Source organism: Canis lupus, chromosome 9 (assembly GCF_048164855.1).
Source record: "Canis lupus baileyi chromosome 9, mCanLup2.hap1, whole genome shotgun sequence".
Taxonomy (NCBI): Eukaryota; Metazoa; Chordata; class Mammalia; order Carnivora; family Canidae; genus Canis; species Canis lupus.
This window is the reverse complement of record NC_132846.1, coordinates 43,180,701-43,207,378: the sequence shown is the minus strand read 5'-3', so window position 1 is coordinate 43,207,378 and position 26,678 is coordinate 43,180,701. Positions and strand designations below refer to the sequence as shown.

At 43.2% G+C, this 26,678-nt stretch overlaps 1 protein-coding gene across 4 annotated transcripts in view; it reads left to right on the top strand.

Annotated features, from left to right (window-relative positions):
- Positions 1 to 26,678, top strand: part of ZFYVE26 (zinc finger FYVE-type containing 26) — a 63,716-nt gene extending 37,038 nt beyond the window's left edge. For 3 of the 4 annotated variants that reach the window (XM_072839041.1, XM_072839039.1, XM_072839040.1), the window contains 16 exons: positions 636 to 749; positions 3,216 to 3,379; positions 4,401 to 4,537; positions 6,428 to 6,459; positions 7,137 to 7,273; positions 8,463 to 8,683; positions 11,927 to 12,074; positions 12,334 to 12,543; positions 13,036 to 13,254; positions 17,634 to 17,831; positions 18,507 to 18,706; positions 19,537 to 19,678; positions 19,973 to 20,032; positions 21,441 to 21,623; positions 22,211 to 22,255; positions 24,636 to 26,678. In XM_072839041.1, coding sequence (XP_072695142.1) covers positions 636 to 749; positions 3,216 to 3,379; positions 4,401 to 4,537; positions 6,428 to 6,459; positions 7,137 to 7,273; positions 8,463 to 8,683; positions 11,927 to 12,074; positions 12,334 to 12,543; positions 13,036 to 13,254; positions 17,634 to 17,831; positions 18,507 to 18,706; positions 19,537 to 19,678; positions 19,973 to 20,032; positions 21,441 to 21,623; positions 22,211 to 22,255; positions 24,636 to 24,839 — 2,414 coding nt within the window. In that variant the 3' untranslated portion in view covers positions 24,840 to 26,678. Of the gene's footprint in view, positions 1 to 635; positions 750 to 3,215; positions 3,380 to 4,400; positions 4,538 to 6,427; positions 6,460 to 7,136; positions 7,274 to 8,462; positions 8,684 to 11,926; positions 12,075 to 12,333; positions 12,544 to 13,035; positions 13,255 to 17,633; positions 17,832 to 18,506; positions 18,707 to 18,807; positions 18,951 to 19,536; positions 19,679 to 19,972; positions 20,033 to 21,440; positions 21,624 to 22,210; positions 22,256 to 24,635 lie in introns of those variants that run through there. The other variant, XM_072839042.1, reaches the window with a different exon arrangement.

Sequence of the window (26,678 nt, the reverse complement as noted above, 5' to 3'; positions counted from 1 at the left end):
GTTGATCAAGAGTGAAAGGAATATCCTCCAGAGAGATAACTCTTTGCTATATAGGAGAGCTCTTGGCCTTGGAGGAAGTGGCAGGCTAACCAAAATTAAAGTTTGGTAGGTTATCACTGTGCAAACATAAAGGTTTGGGAGACAAAACATGATGGGAGTGGTCTCTGTTTGGCCTTGGTGCAGTGGACTCTTATGTACTGTCATTCTGCATTGAGGGTGTGCAGTGCTCACAGGGTCACATCAGATACCGCTACTACATGAGCTAAGTCTCTTTTAGAATGAAGAAAATGGATATATGTAGGCTGATATTCCCAGACAACTTTTTATTTTTCTTACTCTCTACCCTCCAGGGCCATTATTTGAATGTCTTCTACTTCTCTCTGGGCATTTTTAAAATTTATTTTGTAAAATCTTGGCAGCTACTTCACTACTTCATGTGTCTATAACATAGTTTGCTTTTTGAGGAGTTGAAGAAGCATTCCTGCTGTTGTCTTGGAAGTACCTCCACCATGCTTTTTATACCAGGCAGAATCATGGAATGACAATCAGCAAAACAACAGAGATTTAAGCTGAATGCCTAGCAGAGTGATGCTTATGGTAGGACGATATTTTGTCAGCATTTTCCCTCTCTACAGATTCTGTGACTCACCTCCAGGAAGCCAGTCAGGCTTCGGACCTTGAGACCTTGTCTAGATCACCATCAGCAGAATTCTCTGCTGCTGTTGCTACTCCTACTGCTCCTGCTCCTGGTAAGAACAGGTTCTGAGAGTTACCCATCGTTTAGTTCAAACTTGCCTTTATTCTGACTTTCTGATTCTTTAGCCTCTTTTTTGTTTTCCAGTTACAACATTCTTATTTTATTTTCTTGGCTTATTCCAGCTTTGTATTTCCCAGAAAATTTATCAATCAATTTTCATTATTTGCAGTAGTATTTCTATAAGATTTCTGCAAACACTAAACTAGCAGATACTAAACCATTGCTCATCAGGAAGATGTCTGTATGTGGTGTATGTGTGTGTGTGAGTCACTTAGATTGAAACTGAAAACAATTCATCCTAGTAGATTTTATTTTGAAATTGAAATTGAAAATAATTCATCTTAATAAATTTTATTTTCTTTATTTTACCAAAGAGAAAAAGAGGTTTAAAGGTGTTAACATGACTTGCCTGAGTCAAACCCACTAGTGAGTACCTGTTGAGTTTGGAATTCAGACCTGTCCAGCTAGCCCGAGAGCTAGAGCTTCTTGCCTTACCCCACCCTGTCCCCTCCCATCTCCATCCTCTGGTCACCTCTGTATGAGAGCTGAAATACGAAAGCAGAACATCACCTTGTTCATCTTCAGATGAGAACCTGCATGTCAGGCAAATCAAATTATTCATCACTCTGCCTATATCTACAAAGGCACGGCAAATACTGATTTTGAAGTTACAAGTAAATTTTGATGAGTGGGCAAATGCACAACTACTGACTGCTAATAGAGAAGATAGAGTATATTCAGTCCTCATGATCATCCTGGCCCTCTGCTGCAAGATCGTTATTTATGTTTGTCACCTACTCACCTATGTTTGTGCAGGTTCCTTGAAAAACTCAGCTGTGTCTTGATCACCCCTTTTCACTACCCTCCTCTTCCCCACCATCCCTCCTCTTCCCCAGTCCCTGGCCCTTTGCACAATGGCCTACAGTCCTCAGAAGAAGCTCAGAAAGTGTTTGTTTTGCCAACAGTCAAGGGAGCAGGATTCCAGGAAGAGATCTATAGGTGGTATCAGGAGTCACTGTGTTTTTCAGTTCTCTTCTTCTGCGACCTGCCAACATTGTTCCGCTAGTCGACAAGAAATTTCCTTAGGTACCAATAAGCAAAGACTGTGGCATTTCACAGCCATACTTTGAAAATTAGCCATGCTTTACAATAACCAGTAGACCTGAGGGAAGGGCTCAGACTTAAGAACTACAAACAGCCTCCTGCATCTACAAATGGCAGTCTGAGCAACTTTGGTTTAATTTTTTTTAAATCTTTTTATTGTAGACATTTTCCAGTATACAAAAGTAGAATAGTGTAATAGTGTCCCACATATGTATCCCCAACTACAATAATTACCATCTCATGATGACCATTCTTGTTCCATACCAGGTTATTTTGAAGCAAATCCTAGATATCATATGATTTTGTTTATAAATGTATCAGTATATATCTTTAAAAGGTAAGGAATTTATAAAGTAAAACTGTAACATCTTGGGATCCGTGAGTGGCACAGCGGTTTGGCGCCTGCCTTTGCCCCGGGGCGCGATCCTGGAGACTCGGGATCGAATCCCACATCTGGCTCCCAGTGCATGGAGACTGCTTCTCCCTTTGCCTGTGTCTCTGCCTCTCTCTCTCTGTGACTATCATAAATAAATTTAAAAACTTAAAAAAAAATAAATTAAAAAAATAAAACTGTAACATCTTCATCATACCTAAAAACAAATTAATGATTTTTTATTATTACCAACTATCCAGTCAGTATTCATATTTCCCCAGTTGTCTTGTTAATGTTTTCTTACTGTTTTAATTTTTTTTTAAGATTTTTTATTCATTCATGAGAGACACAGAGAGAGACAGAGAAATAGGCAGAGGGAGAAGCAGACTCCCTGCAGGGAGCCCAGTGCGGGACTAGACCTCAGGACCCCAGGATCAAGACCTGAGCTAAAGGCATATGCTCAACCACTGAGACACCCAGGTGCCCTTGTTAATGTTTTTTTTTTTTAATTGGTTTTCCTAGAACCAAAATCTGAATAATGTCCACACATGGCATTTAGCTAAAATACTTCTCAAGTTTCTTTTAATCAATAGGTTCCCCTAACTCTTTTTTATTTATCTAGTTTATTTGTCCTGTAGAGATTCCCATATGCTAGATTTCGCTGATTGCCACCCTCTAGTCTTGGTCTCAGTCCTCTGTATTTCCAGTACACTGATAGATCTAGAAGCTTGTTTGATTCAGGTTTAATATTTTTTGGTAAGTATATTTGATAGGTGCTTGTGTGCCTTCCATCAGGAGACACACACACAGTGTCCAGGTGTCTCTCTTTTTATAATTCAGTCAGCCATCAATGACCATTGTGCTGGATATGTTATTTCAGTAGGTGTTTGACACATGGTGAAATTCTGATTTTTCTCATTCCTTCATTTATTAGCTGGACTATTGATCACCTTTTACTCTGACTTTGGCTCTGACTCCCAGGTGTCTCCACTGTACATTCCCCCAGTCCAAGGGAAAGGAGCTTCCCAGAAAGTCAGACTCCACTGGAGTTTGTCCCCCCAGCAACACCCCCTGGCAGGCATCAATGGGTGCCTGATGAGAGTGCAAGCATCTGCATGGTCTGCTGCAGGGAGCGTTTCACCATGGTAAGCAGTGTTGGTCTCCAGCTTTGCCTGCAGAGGATGTGAAAGGAAACCACCAATTCATGAGCCCAGAGTTTATAGTCTATCCTGCTATCCCCAAGAGAATATTGGTATTTTCAGAAGAACTACCAAATCTAAGACTTTGGGTTTAACTTTGACCTGATCAGGTGTATTTTCTGTATTCAGACAGGTGGTAGATACCTTCGGGTAACCTTAAATTCTAAAATCTTTGCCATTCTCATGAAATGACTAAACAGAGGCAGAGTGGTATAACAGAAGGAGTCACTATCACTAATACAAGGAGATCTTGTCTCTAGCTCCCCTTTCACCATAAGACAGGTGGCCTGGTGGTGGTTGTATGTACTGTCTCTGGAGATAGGACCTGGGTTCTAATCCTAGATCTGCCTCTTACTAGCAGTATGACTTTTTCAGTCTCAAATGCTCACTTGTAAGTTAGGGATGATACATTTTTTTGGCCCATGGGGCTATAAGGACCAACTATGATGACAAAAGTACACTTACCACTGTACTGACTGGCATATTAGCTCAAGGCTGACAAGAACAACAATGATTTGATTTCTGTGTGTCTCATTCCCTCATCTATGAAGGAGGTATAACATGTAAGCCTCTTACAGTGAAATGAGGCAGTACTAGTGAAAGCATCTTTTTCTTTTCATCATCATCAATGCCGTGAAAACATGTGATTTGCATTGGCTGAGTAAGTCAGTTCTTCCCTACTGTTTTTGCTGTGTCTTCACACATTGCCTCCACAGACAGGTAAAACTTGTCAGGAACTATTGCAAAACTGCCCATTGGACTTTGCCCACTATCTAAGACATACCTTTAAATGTCAGCTTCTTAAAGGTATGGGCTTGGTATTCTTTCTCAGTAGAAGCCCAAACACCTGGTGTTCTTAGTAAGTTGCAGGTGGCTAATACCAAAGATAAGTGGGTTGACAGGTATACTCACAGCTCCTGCAATCTCACCTTCTCTTCCTCCCTCTTCGTTCTCTTCCCAATAATAGTTCAACAGGCGTCACCATTGTCGCCGTTGTGGCCGGCTAGTGTGCAGTGCTTGCTCCACGAAGAAAATGGTGGTAGAAGGCTGCAGAGAGAGCCCTACTCGTGTGTGTGACCAGTGCTATAGTTACTACAATAAAGAGTGAGTGTCCTACAGTGGGGCCACTACTTCCATGGACCTCTGCACACCCACCCTCCCCCGAGGTCAGGGGGTCTTGGTGTCTTATTGTGGAGAGCATCTCAAGTCTGGAACAATTACAGCAAGTTCTAATTTAACATTCATACTGAAATGCCATAAACTCTATAGCGAAATGTTTGACCTAGATTAGAGAAACTTCTAAGAGATGAAACAGAGCTTAAAGCTCTTCTATGATGTTGTCTCTGAGATCAGGACACTTGGTTCCCGACTGAGGCCATTAATCTTAGGTTGCCAACAACCTCACCAGTTTTCCTGCTGCTCCTGCTTCCATCCATCTTAGCTGGCCTCAAAGGGACGTGTTCACATCCACTGACTGTTCCAGCATCATTGGCATCAGTTTTAATCCAGCTAGTCATCCTGGCTTGTTATCCACAACTAGAAGAGCCCCCATACCTTCCTACACACAGTTTACCTAGAAACAAATTTCAGAAACTGTTTATACCTCTGGCAAGACAGATTAAGGCTGTTTGCTAGCTTAGTGTTGCTCAATTTTTCTCACTACCTCTAGCAGCAAAGGAGGGTGAGACTAAGGCTCATAGGCCATCTGGGAATATGAGCTAAAGCAACTCCTCAAAAGCAAATTACTTTGAATTCTTCATGTTTTGCTACAGACAAATTGATTTTATATTCTGCTCAGTAGCTCAATAGCATTAAATTTGTTTTAATATGAATATTTTTTGTCATTATTTACCATGATGATTACTGATCTCCTAGGAAGGAAGACGTGCCATTCTTATATTGTAGTTTCTGTGACCCTGACCTACCACTTGCCTCTCTTGGGGTAGGAAACAGAAGAAATATCCATATACCATATTGCTGAGATTGGAAATGAATAGTTAGTATTGATTGGGATTCTTTCATTCAACAATTACTCAGCAAAATCCTTTCCTCAAGGAGCCTCGATTTTAGTGGGAAAACAGGTAACAGACCACAAAGTCATTGGATGAGTGCAGTGGTAGAGACACCCAGCTTAGCCTGATGGTTAGAAGGTGTCTTAGAGGGGTGGCACCTAGTCTAAGCTTTAGAGTATAAGAACTTAGGAAAAGAAGCCAAAACAGTGCATGCAGAAGTAGAATTAACAACTGCGAAAGTAGGGACAGGAGAATATGTGGGTCCTTTGAGGAAGTATGAGTAGGTAGCTGATAGACTGAGGTTCTAGCTAGCATACATTAAACTTAGAAAACTGACAGTTGAGCGAGGAGGACTTGGGCCCAAAGGCTTGGAGCTTGCTCTTTGGCAGCATGGGCTGGGGTTGACCAGCAGGCTTCTCGTGTAGACACTAGACTTGACCTCCAACTTGTGGCATCAGGACTTAGTGTTTGGTGGTGCCAACTGAAGTTGACCAGAGCCAGTGACAGAGTGGGGAGGACTTTTATGAGTTGAGCACAGGTCATGAGTGCAGTGCTCTCAAGAGATAACCAGGCTAGGTCATAAGGTCTTTGCTGAAACTGCAAATGTGGAATACTTTTGCCCTGAGAAGCTATGGAAGAATTTTAAGCAGAAGCATAACAGGACCAGATTTGCTGTAGCTGCAAAGTAAGGAGTAGGTTGACAGAGTCTAGGACACCAATTGGGAAGCCATTATAAAGGCTCTAGCAATAAGTGATAAGAGTCCTCTCTGAGGCAGGGATGGAGAGAAAGATGGGGACATTTAAAGAGGTGGACAGAAAATTGTCAGTGATTAGCTTGACAGGTGAGGGACAGGAAGAGTTTGATTGGTTCCCTGGTACATCTTACTTGGGTAACCGTGTAAATGTCAATGCACTATCCCAGCTTCAAAACAAAAAGGAGGAGAAGGGATCAAGCATTTCTTTTTTCTTTCTCTGTTTCCAGTGTGCCAGAGGAGAATCCAGGACAACCAGAAGGTAAGGCTGAATCACATTCCTGTGTGTCTTCATTTATATGCTCAAGTCTTGGAGTCTTTCTTTGTGTTTCAGCTGCAACTGATACCTTTATTAAAAGTATCAGTTGCAACTCAGTCCAACTTGTTGGTCAAGAAGAAAAGAACATTCTTGTCATTCTATCATGCTATTTCTCTTAAAGTTTACCATCCTATTAAGCTACCATACTGCCTCATTAGCTTCCAGCATTCAGAAAGCCAGCAACCAGAGAATTTGGTCCCTAACTTTGAGTAGGTGGTTTTCTTTTTTTTTTTCCTCTTAGATTCCCTTTCACCTCCATCCTACCTCCAAATGCTCCCTCCTTCCCCCTTGGCAATCACTATTAATAGTTTGGTTCATATCCTCCCACAGAGGTTAGTTTTTAGGATACCCAGTGACTCAGCCCTCCATTTGAAAAGGCTGTACATTTCAGAGTTTCTTGTGTGAAGCAGTGGGGTTGTCTGATGCTGTAACCATCATCTCAGAACTTCCCTGGGGAAGAAAGTTTGAGGTACACAATGAGATCTCCTAAAGGAAATAAAAGGGTCCAAGAAGAGACAGAGGCCCTGAGATAGTGCATATAGCTCACGCCAGTTTTCGGGCTGGGGCTACAGTGGACTGCTGGTTAGAGAATGACACTTGAACGACACTTCTCTCCTCAGCACCAGACAGCTCCAAGAGTGAAAGTCCTCCATACTCAGGCGTGGTGAGAGTCCCCAAAGCAGCTGAGGTGGAATGGATTTTGGATCTGAATGAGGAGGAAAATGAGCTGGTGCGGAGTGAATTTTACTATGAGCAGGTAATAGCAATAAAACTTGTTGGTCATTTGAGTTTCTTTACAATGTGTAATTATGGCAAGAAATGCAGAGATAGGGCAAGCTGGGTGGCTCAGCAGTTTAGTGACGCCTTCAGCCCAGAGTGTGATCCTGGAGACCCGGGATCGATTCCCATGTCGGGCTTGTTGCATGGAGCCTGCTTCTCCCTCTGCCTGTGTCTCTGCCTCTCTCTCTCTCTCTCATTCTGTGTGTGTGTGTGTGTGTGTGTGTATGTGTGTCTCACGAATAAATCAATAAAATCTTAAAAAAAAAAAGAAATGCAGAGATAGGTGAATACAGCCTGGCCTTCACATGGGAGCTAAGACAAGTAAACCAAATGAGACAGAAGATGAAGAGCATCTTGGAAATATATGAGAGCAGGTTGGAAAGGGCTTCAGGGGGGCACCTAGATGGCTTAGTCAGTTAAGCATCTGACTCTTGGTTTTGGCTCAGGTCATGACCTCAGAGTGGTGAGATTGAGCTCTCTGTTGGAGCCTGCTAAAGATTCTCTCTCTCCCTTTCTCCTTGCCCCTCCCTCTACCCCCTCTCTAAAGAAAGAAAGAAAGAAAAAATAAAAACAAAATTTAAAAAAGGAAAGGCTTCATGGAAGAACTAGCATTTAAGATGATCCTTAGAAGAATGTAGGTGTGTGACAAGCAGAAATCTGGGGAAGGTAAGGAGAATGAGGATAGAGGAAGGACAAAGAGTACAAAACTAGAACATCTGAGTAAAGGCACAATGTCACTATTCAGGGCATGATTAGGGGACTGGAAATGGCTTAATGTGAAGGAACATAGAGTGTTCATAGAGAGGCAGTAAAAGGTAGGATTGAAATGGTGATTTATGGTTAGAGCCTTGAATCCTGCAGTAGGAAAAGTGTACTTGAAAGGTTTGGAAGTGTGCTTTGGAATATGAACTCAGCAGCAGTATGTCCAGGCTTAAAGCAGAGACTTCTCCAGCAAGGCAACTGTCGTAGTCCAATGGTCTAGCAGGACCATTAGAATATCTGAAATGTGTTTAGTTCCACTCCCGCTTTGCTGTGGAAGTTTGGCTCCCTCCTGCAGTGTATTTCAAGCCTGGTGGAATAGAAGAATAATTCTTGCCACCCAACTGCATTAGACGCATGCTTTGGTCCCCAAGCTCACTGCTTCCCTCCTCTTCCACCCTGGCCAGTCCCCCAGTGCCTCCTTGTGCATTGCCATCCTGAACCTGCACCGGGACAGCATTGCCTGTGGCCACCAGCTGATTGAGCACTGCTGCAGGCTGTCCCAGGGCCTCACCAACCCAGAGGTGGATGCAGGGCTGCTCACAGACATCATGAAGCAGCTGCTCTTCAGCGCCAAGATGATGTTCGTCAAGGCCGGCCGGAGCCAGGACCTTGCTCTTTGTGACAGGTAAATGGGAATGAGTCTCTGTTCTTTTACATGGTTAGCAGTTCTGTCTGGTTGCTTTTTCTGGCCCCCTTATGACTTCTCAACCTCACCATCCTCTCTCAGAAGATTCACTGAGTATGTTTTGCACCTCGGTTTGACGATGGTGAAATGCTGCTACCAGATCACAAGTGGTCATCCTCACCCTACCTTGACAGCCTGTGTCCTTCGCTTTCCCTGGGCATATCCTCAAAGCAGTGTAGCCTCTAGCTCTACCCAGTCAGAAAGAAAGTAAAGACTTTGGTTAATTTATAATTAAAATCTTTTTAGGGGCCTTTCGGCCAGAACCGCCATCTTTCAGTAATTAGCCAAAATTAACAACACGAAGGGAAAGAGGAGGGGTACCCGCTATATGTTCTCTAGGCCTTTTAGAAAACATGGAGTTGTTCCTTTGGCCACATACATGTGAATCTATAAGAAAGGTGATATTGTGGACATCAAGGGAATGGGCACTGTTCAAAAAGGAATGCCCCACAAATGTTACCATGGCAAAACTGGAAGAGTCTGCAATGTTACTCAGCATGCTGTTGGCATTGTTGTAAACAAACAAGTTAAGGGCAAGATTCTTGCTAAGAGAATTAATGTCCGCATTGAGCATATTAAACACTCAAAGAACCGAGATAGCTTCCTGGAGCGTGTGAAGGAAAATGGTCAGGAAAAGAAGGAAGCCAAAGAGAAAGGTACTCGGTCCAACTGAAGCGCCAGCCTGCCCCACCCAGAGAAGCACACTTTGTGAGAACCAATGGAAAGAAGCCTGAACTGCTGGAACCCATTCCCTATGAATTCATGGCATGATAAATGTAAAGAAAATAAAAGACCTAAGGATTGTAAAAGTGTTTCTCTTAAAAAAAAAAAAAAAAAATCTTTTTAGGGGAACACGTTTCAGCTCTATGGAACTTTCTAGCTTTTAAGGAAAATGTGTCCTCCCTAAGTGTCCAATGCTTAACCTTGGCCGGGACTCTATCCCAGTCTTCACCAAATTCAGACTGTGGCCTCAGAAGTTTTGGGTAACAGATCTATAAAGTGTACTAGGGGCTGGTCTATCCCTGTGTCACAGGTAGGAATCTGAGTCATAAAGTATAAGTATCTGTGGAAAAGGTATGATTAGGCCCCAGATCCCTGTACAACCTGCTCTGCCTCCATTCATTAACTTGACAATTGAAACTCCCTGTTCCCAGCGTATCCACCCAGATGTGTGACTCATGTGATGTGTTCTCAGCACTCAGTCCTAGCCAGATTTGGGAGCAGAGAGCATAATTTTCTTTGAAGTATAAGTGCCTCAGGCACTTGTTTGAAGTATTTGCCTGCAAACTCCCAAGACAGCAGAGCAAGCACAATGAACCTCATCTGTACTACTTCCTAGCTCTATAACCTTGGACAAGTCTTGACTGGCATGAGCACAGTTTCCTCCTCTGTAAATTGGGGATGTTAGTAATACTTATCTCATAGGGCACTCAGTAAGATAAACTGAGTGTATCCCTGTAAAGGGCTAAGAGTATTTCTACACCAAAAATGCTAGTTTTACTCTTTTTAGTAACAAAACCGGAAGATTGAGGAGGGAGGTGACACAGAAAGTAGAAGGAAGTATAAAGCAATTAATCTCCCTCTTTTAAGTGAAGAGACAATAGATTACACATCATTTTTCAAGTTAGTGAATGAAGAAGTGAGTGTACGTTAAGTTTTCTAAATAACCATGAAAAGAACCAAGAATCTATCAGTTTACCAGAAATGGAGGAGAAGAGGGACAAGGAACAAAACACACTCCATATAGAAAAAGTAGAATTTAGAGCAAAAATAAAAAAGATACCTAAATATATCTCAAATATCAGTAATGTAGATGAAATAAAATCTTATTAAAGAAAAAAGTATTCAGTTTGGGGACAAAACAAATTTAACAAGTCCTTTACTTTCTTCAAAGCCTAATATAAATAGAGGAAATATCCACTTCAGGCTGCGGACAGTAGAAATGAAGAAAGTGCTTACTCTGGTAGGATTCTCCTCCCCAGATTCTGTGGACTTCTCTTGACAGTATACAGCAGTGGTTTCAAATTACACATTCTTTTTTCCCCATTCTAGATTCAGACACACCCATTCTAGAAGATGACTTCCTTTGTGCAGGTTTGCTAATGGGAGTGAATTCATCTCTCATGTGTTTAGAACTCCTGATTTGCAGAGTATTTTTTTAACTCATACTTCCTTCCGATAGACATTTAAATAAATGTTTAAAAAGAAAACTCATATAACCTATTAAAAATGTAAAATACGTTGTGATACCGAATTTGCTTTTATACAATATACTCTCTCCTACCCTATTCCCATTAGGTTGAGAATGACTGATATACTGAATCCCTTTCCAGGGAAATTGGTGGATAAGTCAGGATCCACAGGTTGTTTTTTTTGTTTTGTTTTGTTTTTTTGCTAGAATTATATACAACTGTATATAACATATACTACATAATTTATTTACTGTGTAGTATATATTGTAATTGTATTACGTACAATTATATTCAAGAACTTTGAGTGTGGGACTGTTTCAAGCAGCACTAGACAAAATGACCCAGTTCTCTAGGCTCTCTGTTGCTGTGAGGTTTTTGCAGTCACCAGGTGTCAAGAGTAAGATCAAAGGTGGCAATGCTAGTGGACTGTAGCAAGGGCCCATCCTTAGTGCAGGGAGATGATGTCAAGTCCAGGAGACTAGAATCTAAGTGATTGCCCAGCAGCACCTGCAGGGAATGGTAATGATGTGACCTCTAGACTGACTATAAGTGCAGGTCATGGATATAGTCTCAGTGCTTTCTCCCAAGCATACAGGTTTCTAAAGAACCAAAAAGCAAGTGGGTAATTTGTGAGTATCCCTCCTTTGAGTATTAATAACTAATATTTAATGAGTACTTATAAAAATCTAGACTCAATCCTAAGCCCTTTTACTCAAACTATTTCATTTTATCCTTAAAATTCTCTGTATATTCATTTTACAGATGAGTAAATCAAGGCAGAGAAGAGTTAACTAACTTGCCCAAGGTCATAAAGCTACTAAGTGATGGAGTTGAGACTCAGTCTAACTCCAGAGCCTTCTCTGTGTTTATGTACCTCTCAATTCTCATTTTCACATTTCACATTGGAATTGAAATAGAAAACTTTTAAGCAACAACTATTTTTACTAAGACTCTGTGGAGCCTCATTGCTTTGCCCGTTTCCTCCCTGTAGCTACATCAGCAAGGTGGATGTGCTGAATATCTTAGTTGCTGCTTCCTATCGCCACGTGCCACCTCTGGATCAGATCCTGCAGCCGGCTGCAGTAACCAGGCTAAGGAACCAGCTTTTGGAAGCTGAGTACTACCAACTGGGTGTTGAGGTGAGACAAAGACAAAGCTTACTTCTACGCAACTGTAATGAGTTGCCTTTTTCTAACCTTGCACACAGGTATTGTCATCTCTCAGTTGTCCATGGCCATGGGGGAGTATCTAGGGCATGACAAGTTCACCAATTGGCAATAATGGCAGGTGGGGTGATGGGAAAGGAAGACAACTGGCAACAATGGGAAAGAATAGGTCTTTGGGACTTTTGGCCTGGATTTAGGTACGTCTCACTAAAAGGAGCAATTTTTCTTCCAGATCTCCACAAAGACTGGCCTCGATCCCACTGGAGCATGGCATGCTTGGGGCATGGCCTGCCTCAAAGCTGGAAACCTCACTGCTGCACGAGAGAAGTTCAGTCGCTGTCTGAAGCCTCCTTTTGACCTCAATCAGCTAAGTCATGGCTCAAGACTGGTACAGGATGTGGTTGAGTACCTGGAGTCCACAGTGAGGCCACTCTTATCCTTGGTAAGAACACAGCAGGGGGAGGGTCAGTTCAGGGAGGAAGGCCCAGGAGCAGTAACGACCTGGAGAAAAGGATCAGCTTCCACTCAGCTTATAGTTTTAGTCCTCACTCAGAGCTGTCCTGGCTCAGAGCTGCCAGACTTAGATTTTGTTCTTTCCATTATACATAATTAGATAAGTAACTGTGTATGATTAGGTAAGACAGAGTCAATCAAAAAAGAAAAAGCAAACTATAGAGAGATATTTTTTTAATGATAAAAATGACTTAAGTAATGTTTAGACTTTGGTTAATTTTCTATGTTATGCTTTTGAATGAAATTGGTGTTACACAATATTATAATATTGAGAATGTTGTGCCCTGCCTGTTTTTCTGTCTTTAAAACAGTATTGTAAGCCTACTTCCACATTCCTAAATGTTCTTTGAAAATAGTATTCTCAGAGGCTGCTGAGAATTTACTGGGTTTTATTTTTCTTTGCACTCTTTTTTCTTGTCAGCAAGATGATGATTACTTTGCTACCTTGAAAGAACTGGAAGCTACCCTGCGGACCCAGAGCCTCTCTCTGGAGGTGATTCCTGAAGGGAAGATCATGAACAACACCTACTACCAAGAATGCCTCTTCTACCTGCATAACTATAGCACCAATCTAGCCATCATCAGCTTCTACATGAGGCATAGCTGCCTGCGGGAAGCCTTGCTCCACCTCCTCAACAAGGTGGGACACACCTCCCTCTCAAAGAGCAGTGCCCACTTTGCCCACCTAGGTCGGCCCACTCAGCTCTAACTGGAGGCAGTAACCCCCTGAAACTTAACCCAGTGTTGAGCTATGAGATCTCTGGCAGAGTCAGGTCAAAATGGACAATTCTATCACCTAAATTATGATTTGATATGCATGCAACAAGTCTTAGCCTGAGTCCAGATTGCCCTACTAATTGTCAAAACATACAGCAGAATGAAATAATAGTTGAGAGCATGGTCTCTGGAAGAGGTGGTTGGTATGAGTGGTGTGACCTTGAACAAATTGCTGTACTGCTCGGTTTCCACACACCTCTCACCTGCCCTGGGACCATGTCCCACTGCTGATACAGCTGCTAGTCCACTCAGAGTTGTCACAAGGGCCAGGAAATACACATGATCCTATATTTGGGCCCCAAAATCTAAGAGAAGGAGAGTATCTCTCCTTTTTTCCTTCTGATATCCTCTGTTCTCTTCCCACTGGAGGCAAAGGCACCATTAATTCTTTGGAGCCATTATTAAGCAAAATCAGGACTCTCTTTCACCATGACCCTTTGGCATTCACTTTTATCGGAACGGTCCACGAACACTTTCTGAGAAACTTGCTAATCTATACCAAAGTTCAGGAAATTTAATTTAATTTAACTTAATTTAAATTAAAGGAGTTCAATACTTTTAATTTCAGTAGTCCACCCTGACTCAAAATGGCAGCCAATGAAAGTTTACAAAGGTACATATCTTCTAGGATTGCTTCAAGTGAAGTCAGCTGTTCACAGTCATGATAACCATATCCCAATAGGGTAGCTACTAACGAGGTTTCAAAAATAAAGTAAGAGTTATATTATTTAGAGTTTAACTGCTATTTTTTTTCCTTTTCCTCTGTTTCCAAATAAGTTTGGGGGTAAAACAGTTTCCCCCAAGCACAATTTGAGAGTGGAAATCAACCAGTTCTGTTTCTTCTGTTGACCAGAGAGTTAAGCAGCTTACTTACTTATCTTGGTATAAGCTGACAACAGCATTACCCTGCTTTCCATTTGTCAGAGCGAGGAAAGAAGCCTTATTTTTATCTTCTATAATCATAGTTACCCTTGAACTGAAGTATCTTAATTCTCAAGCAGGTAGGGAACAATAGAAAACATATTGTGAAAACGACAATTGAATGGCTAGAGCCTGGAAGGTGTTCTGTTGCTAGCCTCATTCCCTGCCTTTTTCACCCCTTTACCTGCCAGGCTGCCCCAGAGTAAGCTTTCTAAAACATAATACATGCTTTATGTTATTCATAGTTCATGTTATTCCCCTCTCTGAAAGACCCTCAGAAGATCCCATGGCCACAAGAGGAAGTCCAGATTCCTTAGCATGCATATAGGACCCACCAAGATCAGGCCCCCTTATTTCTCCAGTTTATTTTCACCACAAGCCCTATATATGCCCTACATTCCAGACATCAAATTATTTAAATTTTCTTCATTGTACCTTGTACTTTGTTACCTTCATGAATCTGCATGTGCTGTTCCCCCTAATCTAGAATATCCTGCCCCTCTTTGTTTTCTTTGTAAACTCCTGTTTATCCTCTCAGACCCTCTCTGTTGAGCATTCATAGAATGCACAAGCTACATTAGTCAGCTCTTCTATATACCACCGCTGTACCTAGAATACAGCTCTGTTATTGCATTTATCCCACTGCCTTGCAGCTGTTTGTTTACAACTGTGTCATCCTTTCTGGACCAAGAAAGCTTATATATTATTTCTGTATGTCTTCAGATGCCTGACCTAGTGCCAGGTATAAATGAAGGAGCAAGTAGGTAAATAGATGAAATGGAAGTTCTTAATGTATAGCTCTTCTGAGAAACTCCACCTTTTCTATGGAGCTGATTCCCCTCCCTTTTAAAGCTTACTCTAAAACTTTTCAATTAGGTCTAGGTTTCTGAGTTAGAAACAGCCAGAATTGGGAAAGGAGTCCTCACCCACAAAGGATATTGTCAAAGCTGAGAACTACTCCAGTTCTTTTTTTTTTTTTTTTTTTTTTTTTTTAAATATTTTTTTTTATTTTATTGATTCATAGACACAGAGAGAAAGAGGCAGAGACACAGGTAGAGGGAGAAGCAGGCTCCATGCAGGGAGCCCGATGTGGGACTCGATCCCGGGTCCCCAGGATCACACCCCAGGCTGCAGGTAGTGCCAAACCGCTGCGCCACCGGGGCTGCCCAACTACTCCAGTTCTAAACAGCTTGTACCCAGTGCTACAAGGCCAACATGGTTATACTAACATGAGTTTATGGCCATTCTTTACCCTCCATTAGTTATTCATAGCCTATAGTCTAAATGCCCAGATTATTATTTTTTTTCTGTGGCTGTGGAATGCAGGTTTATGACACAGGGTCTCTGAACCATGAATGAGCTTCAGAAGGGAGGAGATTAGTATGTGTGTGCACCTTCCTGAGGAGTTGGTCCATAATGTTTATCACTTATTCATCCAAGAAATACTTATTAAATAGCCAAAGAGTATTCTGGGCACTGTGAAAAAAAAAATAGACAAAAATATCTGCCCTCATAAAACTTACATTATAGTAGGGAGGCAGACAATAAGCAAGGTAAATAAAATCCATAATTATAGATAAGTAAGAAGAAAAAACAGAGTAGAGGGCAGGAATGGATTGGGCAGTTTTAGAAAAGATGCCCAGGGAAGATGACAGACAGTAAAGAACTAAAGGAGGTGGAGAGTGAGCCATACAGATTATGGAGGGGATGGCTCGGTGGCTCAGCGGTTGAGCATCTGCCTTTGGCTCAGGTCATAATCCCAGGGTCCTGGGATCGAGTCCCACATCGGGCTCCCTGTGAGGAGCCTACTTCTCCTCTATGTCTCTGCCTCTCTCTATGTCTCTCATGAATTTAAAAATAAATAAATGAATGAATGAATGAATGAATGAATAAATAAATAAATAAATAAATAAATAAATAAATAAATAAATAAATCTGCCCTACAATTTGTAGTGGGGAGACTTGCTCCAAATTTCTATTAAAAAAAGAAAAAAAAAAAAAGAAAGGTTACAGAGGAAGCATAGTCCAGGCTGAGGGAGTAGCAAGTGCAAGGGCTAAGGTGGCTTGAGCAGAGTGGGCTGGGAAAAGCGTAGGAGTAAATAAGGTCAGAAAGGTAATAGGCCCAATCATATGAGGATCATATAGGCCTTGTAGACATTATGAGGGCTTAGGCTTTGTGGTGAGTGAGGAAAACCATTGGAAGATTTTGAGCAGAGGAATAACATGATGTGACTTAGGTTTTACCAAAATCACTCAGGTTGATTGGTTAGCATTAGAGAAAAGAGACAGGAGCAGAAGGTAGTAGACAAGGGAAGAGGCTATAGCAAATATCCAGGCAAGTGGATAATGGTTATGATGACTTGGTCACAGTAGTACATTGAGGTAGTGAGAAGTGGCTGGGTAGATGCAGATTCTGTGTGTATTTTGATGGTAGAGCCAGTAGAATTGCTAATGCATGTGACATTGGGTGCTGAGGCAGGAGCAACAGATTTGACTAGGTTTTTGACCCGAACAACTAGAAAAACAAAATTGCCATCTGAGAAGGGGAAGACTATCAAAAAACGGATTTGGCAGAAACAACCAGGCATGTAGTTTTGGGTGTATTAAGTGTACTAGACATCCAAGAGGACATTTTGAGTAGGCAATTGGATATAAGTTGGATATCTACTTCTGGAGTTCAGGAGGAATGTACGGGCTGGATATCGGGATCTAGACATAATCAGCAAATAGATTTAAAGCCATGAGATTTTATGAAATCACCAGAAGAGTGAGTATAGAAAGAAAAGAGAACAGGTTCCTCCTAAGCCCTGAGGAAATTAGAAGGAATCAGCAAAGAAGGTTGAGAAGGAATAGCTGGAAAAGTAGAAAGAAAACTTGGAGAGGCTGGTGTTATAGAAGCCAAATAAAAATTTTCCAAGGAGGAGGAAACCATCAGCTGTATTAAAAGCAATTGATAGTTCAGATGGAAAACAAGACAGAGATTTTAGATTTAACAATTAAAGGTCATTGGTGATTTCCAGGGCACTTTCAGTGGAGTGGTGGGTACAAAAGCTAGATAAGAATGTGTTTAAGAGACAAGCACAGGAGAGAAATTGGAGACGGGGAGTGTAGATAACTTTGTCAAGGAGCTTTTCTACTCAGGGAAGGAGAGAAGTGGAGCAGTCACTAGAGTGGGATTCTCAAAGTTATCTGTGACACGTAAGAAGAAGCACCACTATAGAAGAAAGCCAAAGGTGTATGAGTGGAAGGAAATCCAGGATGGGTCCCAGACAGTGCCAGAACCAGGCTCAAGACTTGACTTTTTGCCTTGCCCTGTTCCAGGAGAGTCCTCCAGAAGTCTTCATAGAAGGCATTTTCCAGCCAAGCTATAAAAGTGGGAAGCTACATACTTTGGAGAACTTACTAGAATCCATTGATCCAACCTTAGAGAGCTGGGGAAAGTACTTGATAGCTGCCTGCCAACATTTACAGAAGAAGAACTACTACCACATTCTATACGAACTGCAGCAGTTTATGAAGGTAATAGCCCCTTCTCGCCCTCTACTTCTGTTGATGACGCCTTGCCATACAGGGAGACTGTGCAGGATGAGGGAACAAGACTGTCATTTGGCCTCACTATTTGACCAACCCTAGAACAAATCCATGTGGCTCTCTAGCATTGTTGAATAATATTAGGATTTCCATCCTCATCCTAAAGAGGCAAACCTTAACCTTGTTTGTAATGACATTCTTCAGAATTCAAGGAAGATGAAAAAAAGATCTGTGGCGATTTCAAGATAAGCAAGAAGCATAAATGCAGAATTCATAAGGAATAATGGAGAAATGTTTTTAGAGAAAATATATGAAGGGAGAGGAAATAAGTTTCCCCCAGTCTGTCCAAGGATCGCAAACCCTAAATTACAGAAAAATTGAACCAAAGTGAGAGTGAAGCCGAGCTGAATGGAGAATCAGAAGTATCCTTTTTGAAGATCTCTTCTGTGGTGGAATAAAGTCCTTCCCAGGAGTTCAGCCAGTTGGTTTGCTTTAGGATCCCTTGGGCTTAAGAGTAACTAACACAAAAGAGTTGCGCAGCTAGTGATGGGAGTGAGTGTTGTGCAGCTTCATGGGTGGAAATCAGGTCAGAATCCTCCTCACACCCATACCCTCCAATATCCCTGAACTCATTTGACCTGAACATTCATTTTCCTCTTCTAGGACCAAGTCCGGGCCGCCATGACCTGTATCCGATTCTTCAGTCACAAAGCAAAGACTTACACAGAACTGGGAGAGAAGCTCTCATGGCTGCTTAAGGCCAAGGACCACCTGAAGATCTACCTCCAAGATACCTCCCGCGGTACCAGAAGGAAGAAAACCACCTTCTTCCAAAAAAAGATGACTGCCGCTGATGTGTCAAGGTAGCCCGAGGCTCAGGAAACAGTTAGGGTGGGCAGAAGGGCTGGAATAGAGTGTCTATTGATGATGAAGCTGTGCTTGTCCATTCCTGAACCCTTGAAAGAGAACACATCTAAAGGGAGTCATTCCTGAGCAACAGTGGCCAGTACAAGTCTGGAGAGCCTACAAAGGAGCTTGCAGAGAAGAGAGCAGGGGAAGTATTGAGATCAGACCCCTTCCAGTAGGCAGGAAAAAGAGATCCTGCGAGATTGTTGGCCTGTCCCTGTCTCCATCTTCCTCTCACACTCCTCCCTTCTCCCTTGCTAAGCAGCAGTCACGCTGGCCTCCTTGGGCTCCTCCACACTCCAAGCTCTTCCCTTCTCTCAGTCTTCATGCTGGTTCATCCTTTCACTCTCTGCTTACAATACGACATTTAAAGTAAATGCTGCACCTCGCCTTTATTGCCTCCATAGGCTCAGTCACTAAATATTTTATGCGTTCATTCATTATTCATCTGTCCTCTAGCCTATGAACCCTGTGAGGGCAGGGTTCGTGTCCCTCTTGACCTCTGTTGTTATCTGCAGCACCTAGGTGCTTTGTAAATACTGATTCAGGGACCAGACTTTTCATCCAGTTCCACAGAGCAGCTATAACCCCGCTGAGGCACCTCTGTACAGGGCACCAGATCACCCTTTTCGTCTTGTTGTAACCTCTCAGAGGGTATTTTGGATCGCTTCTCCCTCCATATCATTTCTTTTGCCTTTTCCCATGCCATCTTAACATGATTTCTCATGGCCCTAATCACTCCTGGAGTGCCTCAGGAAGCTAGATCGCTCATCTCTCGTCCCCATAGGCACATGAACACACTTCAGCTGCAGATGGAAGTGACCAGGTTCTTACATCGGTGCGAAAGTGCTGGGACCTCTCAAATCACCACCTTGCCTCTGCCCACTCTCTTTGGAAATAACCACATGAAAATGGATGTTGCCTGCAAGGTACATACAAATGTTTTAGACCTCTGACGGACTGCTCTTATCTTTCAGAAGCTTATCATGATTGTAATCATCTAGCTAGTATTTCAGTTGTTCATTTGAAGGCTGCCTTCCCACTAGAATGTGAGCCAAAAGAGGCTGGAGATCAAGTCCATTTTGATTACTCTTGTATCCCCAGTGCCTGGTACTTAGTCGAGTCTCAACAAATATTTGTTGAATAAAGGGGGCCCTCTTCCTTGATAGAAGGGCTACTCCATAATTATTGCTTCTTTAAGCACATTTTACTCTCCTTTTCAGGTCATGCTAGGAGGGAAGAATGTGGAAGATGGTTTTGGAATTGCATTCCGTGTTCTGCAGGTATGACATGAGTCACTCAGGATTATGCTGAGGGCAATCAGGACCTGAGTGCAGTTCCGTGAGAGACTATCCTTCAGAAAACCTTTATCCCAAGGGTAGCAGATTTATGTATACAAACTAAAGAAGTCAGGGTGGCTATTTACAGACTGTGTCAGATTCAGGATTCTGGGACACTTTGCCAAAAGCCAAGTAACCGATGACAAGTTCATCAAAAGCTATCAAATAAATACCTGAAACCAGGTCTAGGACAGCTCCCCACAGCTGTTTCCCTCTGAGGGGAGCATGGCTGAAGGATGTGGCAGGGGATGAGGGGGGGGGCGGGGTCCTGTGCAACAGGAAGGGCCACTGGCAGAACGGACTGTCCCTCCATCCATCTGCCTAAGAGCTGGCTCAAGGAGTACCTTGTGTTGCCTGTGGCAAGAGGACACCGGTGTGGGACGCCAGGGTGGCTCAGTGGTTGAACGTCTGCCTTTGGCTCTTGGCATGATCCCAGGATCAGTGATTTAGTCCCGCATCAGGCTCCTTGCAGGGAGCCTGCTTCTTCCTCTGCCAATGTCTCTGCCTCTCTCTCTGTGTCTCTCATGAATAAATAAATAAAATCTTTTAAAAAAACAAACAAACAAACAAACAAAGAACACTGGAGCAGAGTGTGGAGCAGGGCACCACAAGATTTAAAGTTTCTCCAGACCACCGCCCCCCTACCCCCACCACTAGACCGTTCCACATAGATACCCTAAGAACCATCACTCTGGGCAGGTGGGGTCTGAATACATTGTATGTGTCTTGAGGATCAATGGCTTCATGAATGACCAGACTAATTCCTTTCTTTTTCACCTATTCCAGTGTTGGAAAAAGCTCTCCACACCCAAGCTGCCCTGGTGGACAGGCAGAGCCACAGCTCCTCTCAGACTCTGTCAAGGATTATCATAGATCGAGTTTAAAGTGGTAGTTTCTTAAACTGGTAGTTTCTAGCAAATCAGTCTTTTGGCGAATTGGTTTGTTTCCAAATACTAAGGCATCTGCTGATAGAGCACCAAGAGTCCACAGCAGCCAATACCAACCCTCACCATCCCTTTCCTAAGACAAAGGTGGCTCATGAAAAAAGGAATGAACTAGCCTTGAGAATTTGATTAAAAATATTTTCAGAAAGTGACACAACAGTGAGTGAGACATATCATTTTAGATACCAAGGTTACGATTGTTTTGGTCGCTTTCTAAAATGTCTGCCTAATTCCAAAGAGGAACTTTTCACTTGTTTTTGTTTGTTATATGAATGTTTTCTACTATGACTACAACCAATATGGCTTATCTACGCCAAGCATAGTGGGGATTTTTTTAAATGTTGCCTTCCTTCCTACTGCTGATGTCCCCTGCTCCCCTAAACCCATCATCCTGTGTTCTCTTCTAGGACTTCCAGCTGGATGCTGCTGCCACCTACTGCAGAGCTGCCCGGCAGTTGGTGGACAGGGAGAAATACAGTGAAATCCAGCAATTGCTCAAGTGTGTCAGTGAGTCAGGCATGGCAGCCAAAAGTGATGGGGACACCATCCTTCTCAACTGCTTGGAAGCATTCAAGAGAATTCCACCCCAGGTATGCTCACTTCTGTACCTCTTGGCTCCTCCATCTGTTTCATTGTCTTCACATCCCCCTCTTGGTTTTCCTGTTCCCTGTAATATACTCATAATGTACTGACACTCTGCAAGATCCCTTTATCTTTCTGACTCCTCTGTAATATTGGTCTCACCTTAATCAACTCTTCCCCGGAAGGAAAATTTATGGTCATAACCTCTATATCCGGAAGGTGTCCCTCAATATCCATTGTCTAACATCTGTACCTGTGGACAGACCAATCTGAACTTCTCCCTGTGATGGTAGAGGAGGTCAGGGTGGGTGTGCAGATGGCCTTTGAGCATGTTGCCTATGAAATTGTCCCCCGTGGCTTCTTTATGAGGTAAACAGAGCCATATCCACTTGTGAAGGCCAAGGACAGTCCTCTCAGGAGCTGTTCTTTTTCCTCAAACTCCCAGGTGTAGTGTTATCATTAGATTTCCTTTGATGCTCTTATAGCAGAAGTTGAGTTAAAAAGTCAGAACATGCAAGCTGAAGCCACATTGGGCCTCAGCCCCCATGCTGGGGACTCTTCCTCCTCTCACAACCAATGCTTCTGTTCTGCACAGGAGCTGGAGGGTCTGATCCAGGCGATACACAGTGATGACAACAAGGTGAGCAGAACTGTCTCCAAACCCTGGTGATGTTCCTGAGCAGCAGCTCGGGCTTCCCTTTTCACCTTTATCCCTTGCTGCCCACAACGGTTCCATTCAACCTGTATCTCAGCTTCTTTGTTATTCAGAGGTGGAGGGTGGGGGTGCAGAGAGAAAACAGATGGAGCACACACAAACACTGACTTCATGAGCCCTTGCTTTCCCACTTCTTTATGTCCACTTTCCATGCAGAGCTTTCTCAGAGACCCCTAGGAAATCCTTCATTTCTGTCTTCAGGTTAACTGACTGAATGAGGTTCTCAGAGTGGGTAGGCATTTCTTTATCCTGGAGGGGAAGGATACCCTGTACAGGAAGGAAAAAACCGCACCTAGCCCTTGAGCAACAGATACCCATCTGTGTCTCATTCTCCAGAGCAGGCTGCTTCCCTGAGGTCAGTGAGCTCTTCCTATTGAGTAGGAAATCAGTGCTTCTGCAGGGAGTGCCAGCCAGAATAGACATCCTCCCAGCTGCTCCTATTTGGGCCTAGCCATAGGCCAGCAGCGGCATAGGAAAACCAAGCCAGACTGCCCTGGCCACTAGCAGTGGAAAAATTTGGCAGCTCAGTCCCTGGTGAAGAAAACTGTCAGGCACATGGCTTCTTACACAACCACAGAGCTGCTCCCCATGGTAGTATTGCTGATCCCCAGACTAAATTTGCCTGGCCTTCTTCATTCAAGGAATTAGGGAGAACATGTTCTGAACATTTCTTCGTTTATGCATGCAGCATCCAGATGACCTCCTATGGAAAGGATGGAATTTTGATATTGTGAATTGTAGAGAATTACTTTCTCAGAATCATAATGAGGATCCAGCAGCCAAGCCAGACACCCCAGTTCCCTGTGTCCCACACTGTGGTCCTTCTCCAAGGCTGCAGGACAAGGCTCAGTGAGCCTCCCCCACTGCAAGACAGAGGCCATGCCATGTCTCTCAGAAAAACATGCATTAAAATCTCGACAGTTGTTCTTTTTCAGGTCTTTTTCTCTCAGCAGCTGTTTTCATGCACTACTTAAGTGATCTCAGGCCACAAGGTCTTGCCAAAAATCAGCCTTACTCAGTTCCTATTACAGACTTTGTGACAAAATGCTCTCTCCTCTAGGCAGGAATTTTGGCTGCCAACTTGTGATATTATGTTTAACGCACATGCATGTTAAGTAGAGCTGAAGGCCTGGGTGAGAGGAAGTGTCCTGGGGCAGCAGGTAGATATCCAGACAGCAGGACTTGATGACTTAGTAAGCTTAGAGAATATCCAACATCTTCTAGCTTTAGCAGATTATCTGTAGTTGAGCTTAGGATAGAAAAACTCCAAGGACCAAGACAAAAAAAAAGATCAAAGATTGAAACATAAAGAGAGAAGAGTTCCTTCTAAACCACCAGAAGGGACTGTCACAGCAGAAAGGCAGTTGTTGGTGGAAACTCTGAGGCAGCTCATGAGGGCCTTGCTGTTAACTGGCCTAGAACACTGGCAAACCAGGGATGTGCTGGTGAGATCAGGGCTAGGGAAGGCATGGGTTCTAGTCTCCACTAAGCCAGGGGTTAGTGAGATGGAGGGCCTCCGGAGTGGGAAAGAGACACCCCTCAAACCCAAAACTGAGACACCTCTGATCCAAACAGCACAAGTCAAGTCAGCGTGGGATTAGACCTTAAATTGGATCTTTTCTAATTGTGTGTATGCATGTCCATCCCTGAATTTCCAGTTACAAGATTAAATACAGCAAGGTAAAACAGAAAAATAGTGAAGGAACAGGAATCTGTGTGCCCATTGTAAGAGAGAGATAGAGATATGATGATTCATCCATTCATTCAGTCACTTAATGCATATTTATTGAATACCTAACACATACTAGGCCATGCGCTAGGTGTACCACAAGTACAAGAAGTAGAAAAAGCAGACAGTATCCCTGTCCTCATGGAGCTTAAAATCTAGTCAAGGGAAGAGACATCAATCAAATAACCACCCAGACAACTACAAAATCTTAAACTCATGACTCTTCAACTCTTAAACTCAGGAACAATGTTGACTCTGAAGCTAGGCAGAAGCTGGGGAGCCCAGGATAGTAAAGAGGAAGCCCTCAGAAGGAATAGACAGAGGCTAGACTGCCCACCTGCCTGCTTTCTTTTTGAAATTCTTAGATTATCTGTAATAATTATAAAATAACACAGTGTAATGGCTTAATGTCCAGAATATTTCAGTTGCTACAATGTAATGAAAGACAAGAACCCAATCATTAATTTGGTAAATGAGAACTGATCTTTCATCTGGTGAACGTGACACAGCTCTGTGTTTGTTGCTTCATCACCCGTGATGATTTCTTTTTGGCTATCTCTTATACCCAATTGCCAGGTTCAGGCCTACCTGACGTGTTGCAAGCTTCGTTCTGCCTACCTGATTGCCGTGAAGCAAGAGCACTCACGGGCCACGGTCCTGGTTCAGCAGGTGCAGCAGGCTGCCAAGAGCAGCGGGGATGCCGTAGTGCAAGACATCTGTGCCCAGTGGCTTCTAACAAGCCACACCCGAGGTACCCACGGCTCAGGCTCCAGGAAGTGACTGGGCAGTGGGGCCTGAATACTGTGGAGAGACAGAGATGACCTCTACCTCTTTCCTCCTGTGCACTGGGACTTCCTTGGCTCTGCCCCCAGTCGGAAAGAGCTGGATTGGACCCTACTTGCCATCTTGGGCAAAGATAGGACCTTTCACGCCACGCAAGTGCCATGTTTCTGTAAAATTGTGGAATCTGTGTTTGTCTGGAGATGGCCAGTTCTTTCTACCTCAGAGTGAGTGTGTGTGTGTGCACACTCCTGTGCACTCATGTTTACGTCTAAGCATTTCTGAACAAGCAAAACTCTTCCCCACCAAAAAGAGACACTTTACTTTAGACTTCTGCCCGTCTGAAAACCTTCCCTGCGTTTTGGTTCTTAACCCGGGTCATCCTGTTTATACACAGTTCCTTCTGTGTGGAGATGCTCAGTAGTTCCTCATAACTAGAAAAGTTTCACAGAGAATTCTAGAGCAGTACCAAAAGGATTGCCTCTTTTTTCTTCCTTCCCCTCCCAAAATTCAGAGATGGCCTTGGGGCAAGTGCTACCCATGGAGTAAAAGTTATCCACGTATGTCCTGTCACAAGCACAAGGTGTTACCAGGAGTCTTTGGAAGGTAGCCTGAATAGAAGGATCCTCAGGTGCTGGCATCTGAAAGCTGTGGATGCAAACAGTGAGGGGCCAGAGCCCCCCCCTGACCAGCAGGCGGGGCACCATTACATCCATCCATCAGGGAGAGGAAGATGAACCTCTCCAAACAAGAATGCAGGGAGGTTGCTGACAAGCACAGAGCTGGCTTCTGTGGATATCCCTGCCACAAAGAAAGAATGTGGCTCCCTGTTTGAGAGTGGGGAGAAAACCGGTAGCCAAGATCCTAGGACTAAAATAGCCAGACTGCCTATTTGAGTGACAGTCCTATGTGTGCCCCTTTTAAATGGTTAGGAAACCACTTCTCTCCTGCTTCTTCACAGTCTCAGCAGGACCACAAGATGAAGATGAAGTGGCCCAGGATCATTGAGGCAGTACACGTATTTGTCTTCACAGAAGGAGTCAACAGTTGGGCCTGTGGATAAGAATCAGGAAAAAAAAAAAAGAAGAAGAAGAAGAAGGAGACGATGAATAGGTCCCTCCCAGTTGATAGAAAACCAGGCAAAAATTGGGCACTGGCTTGTGTTCCCACACCAGATATGATTTTAAAAAGGTCTGTCATACTCAGTGACTTGGATTTGCAAATGAGGGCCCTAAGGAAAGCTCTGCAGCTCTGAGCCTCCCACCAGCTGAAGCTCAGTCTCTTGACCTCACATTTGTTGCGGAGACAAAGAGGAACTGGAAGCCAAAGTTTGGTGCTTAGACCCTATGGATTTCTTTCTGAATGAGGTTTTTTGATAGTAAAAAAACAACTAGTAGGGGCATCTGTCAGATTCAGAGCTTTGGTCCTGTAGAGAGAAGAAAGACTGCAAAGGAATTTTCAGATCTCTCCTGGGGGGAAGTTTAGCAAGTGAAGTGGTTTTCCTTCTCTGGGTCATAGAATCATCTGTCTTCCAGGCATGTCATTCCCTGGCATCTGCTTGTCCTTCTGAGTCTGCCTGCCCTCTTTGCACTGAACATAAGCACTTTATATGAATGGGTTGCAGATCTTGCAGCTCTTTAATTTGGGATGTTACGACCAGATTTTTCTTTTCTTCTAACCAGTTGAACTGTAAAATAGGTAACCATTGACTAGGCTGACATAAGATGAGGCTAAAGGCCTTTGAGCATCACACCGTGGTCTCCAGGAAAAAAAAAAATATAAGTACATGTTGAAGGGTTTACTACAAGCAAGCCACAATAAAGTGTCTGTCCTACCAGG